At 39.8% G+C, this 2,380-nt stretch overlaps 1 protein-coding gene across 1 annotated transcript; it reads right to left on the bottom strand.

The window, feature by feature from the left end:
• Positions 1–266: 266 nt before the first annotated feature.
• Positions 267–1,981, bottom strand: LOC131625599 (uncharacterized). The gene is made up of 3 exons (XM_058896446.1): positions 1,606–1,981; positions 660–1,397; positions 267–523 (listed from the first exon to the last, which is right to left on the bottom strand). The coding sequence occupies exons 1-3, from the start codon at positions 1,979–1,981 to the stop codon at positions 267–269; spliced, it is 1,371 nt and encodes a 456-aa protein (XP_058752429.1).
• Positions 1,982–2,380: the final 399 nt, after the last annotated feature.

Here is a 2,380-nt window from a genome sequence, read left to right as displayed (position 1 = left end):
TAATCCTTTATGGTTCTAGCATCCTCTTTCTTTGGGATAAGGGTAACAAGAGTCCTATTGAACCTCCTGTCAAACCTTCCTTCATTGAAGAATTTCATAACCTCATCTGTGATATCCTTCTTGACAGTTTGCCAAGCACTTTTGAAAAATTTGGCACCAAACCCATCTACACCAGGGGCTGTCAGATCACCAATGCTTTTCAGGGCACCCTCTATTTCCTCAACTTTTATAGGTTGAACTAACATCTTTCTTTGATTCATGTTCAATTAATCACCTTTCCTAAGGTGATTTATGTCAACTCCCTCAATGGAGGTGTTGGCATTCCCCATAAGGCTTCCATAGAACCTCAACACCTCCTCTTCAATATCCTGTTGACTTTCAGCCACAGTGCCATCATCCTTATGCAGTCTGCTGATCATGTTTAGTTTTTGTTTACTCCTTAAAGAAGCATGGAAAAATGAATTGTTACCATCCCCGAGTCTAATCCAAGCAATTTTTGATCTCTGCCTCGCAATTTGTTCATCTACATCATTTAGATGGAGGAGATTATCTCTAAAAATATTTCTTGTATGATGAGTGTGGAATTCATTTTGTCCTGCATCTTCTTATCTTGTATCTCCTTGAGGTTTTTCCTGGCTTCATTAAGTTGCTGCTTGTACCTATGAGTGGCCTACTAAACTTCCTCATCACATGTTGTAATCTACTGAGTTTAGTCCATAGAGTACCTTTATTTCTCCAGTTTTTTTCTACTTCACTGTTGTAACCTTCCAGCTCAGTAACCATGTTAAGAAACTTGAAATTTCTTTTCTTTACAACTCTACCTTCCCCTTTAAGGCAGAGCAAGCTATGATCAGATATGTTAGGGCCCATCACATAAAGGCTCAAATGATTGTTTTGCTGCAGCCACTCCACATTTGCAATCACCCTATCAATTCTGCTATAGATAGCTCCATCCACATGATTATTGAACCATGTGTATTTATCACCTTTGCTCTCCATCTCATATAGGCCATTTTTCTCCATCATCTTAATCAGATAACTGTATTCATACTCTTTGACTAGTCTTCCACCAATTTTGTCAGTGGAGCATAGAACATTGTTGAAATCCCCCATGATACTCCAGGGGCCTTGCAGATCATCTCCAATATTCTCAATATGCTTCCACAGTTTCTTCCTTTCCTCCAATTTATTGTCAGCATATACAGCAGTGAGACAGTTCAGGAAATCACCATTTTTATATACATCACAATGCACCATTTGATGAGTGCTCTTTATTTTCCTAACATCCACTTTATGCTCATCCCTCAAAATCCAAATCCTACCATTATTATGGTCACTGTAATTGTCAATATAGCACCATTTACTACCCAAAATCTTCCTAATTTTCTCAAAAATTTCTGTTTAACACGAGTTTCAACCAAGATGACAATACTAGGATCAAGTCTAGAGAGACGGGAGCTGATCTCTCTACTCCTAACCCCTTTATTAAGCCCCCTAACATTCCAAGCTACTATCATGTCACTCCCAAAGGAGTTACATTAGGGTCATTCCCAACACTTAAGGATTCAAAACCATTAGAACAAAATAGTGGCTCATTTATCGTACCTGTTATAGCTTTCTTTCCATGTTCTCTATTCCTCTTCCCTACTTCTGTCCATACTCTTCCCTCTGACTGTACTTCCACATTTTCCTCATCTTGGCTTGGTGTTTTTACCTCCCTCTGTGCTACACTTTCTTTGTCTTGAGAGCTGGCAACTACTTCAGTCACATTAGGGGCAGGTTTAGGTTGCCAGTTTTTTAGAGCAACCTTCTTCTCCTTATTACACACATGACCAACCTTCTGACATCTTTCAAAAAACTGAGGGCGCCATTCATACTCAACCTTCTGCTTCTTCTTTTGTCCCGTATGATCTCTAATGCTGATTTCTTCACACAGCTTCTGCGTTATGTCCACCTCCATAAGAATCCGAGCATAAGACATACGTGACTTTCCTGCTGTGCATTCATCAGTAAACAGAGGGTGCCCTATCACACTCCCAATTTTCCCTAAGCTTCGTTCCCCCCATAGTGAAAGAGGAAGTTAAGGAAGTTTTACCCATATTGAGATTGTACGCAGCATATCCCTTTCCATTGAGAAGTCATGTCTCCACTCCATAATCACCATTAGCATATTATGGATCGTGTATGGTCCTTTCATCTATACCTCCTCACGGTCTATCAGTTTTAAGCTTCAAGATGAAGTATCCTTCGTCGTTGTAGAACATCTCTGGTAGTGCCACAAAGTTCCACGTCTTGCTCATGTAATTCTTCACAGCATTCATGCTCAGATTTGCACCAATAACATACATGATCAATGACGTATCCCAAAATAGAACCTCCG

This window comes from Vicia villosa, unplaced genomic scaffold (genome assembly GCF_029867415.1).
Source record: "Vicia villosa cultivar HV-30 ecotype Madison, WI unplaced genomic scaffold, Vvil1.0 ctg.000227F_1_1, whole genome shotgun sequence".
In the NCBI taxonomy this organism is placed as follows: domain Eukaryota; kingdom Viridiplantae; phylum Streptophyta; class Magnoliopsida; order Fabales; family Fabaceae; genus Vicia; species Vicia villosa.
This window is presented reverse-complemented; position numbering and strand designations above follow the sequence as displayed.

What these genes read in the sequence shown, in the direction of transcription:
- LOC131625599 (XM_058896446.1), bottom strand. Translation starts at nt 1,981, where the DNA reads ATGTCTTATGCTCGGATTCTTATGGAGGTGGACATAACGCAGAAGCTG. An exon ending in TGGAAAGAAAGCTATAACAG is followed by an intron (nt 1,398 to 1,605) that starts GTACGATAAATG and finishes CGTGTTAAACAG; the next exon opens with AAATTTTTGAGAAAATTAGG. An exon ending in GTTTAGTAGGCCACTCATAG is followed by an intron (nt 524 to 659) that starts GTACAAGCAGCA and finishes TAAATGATGTAG; the next exon opens with ATGAACAAATTGCGAGGCAG.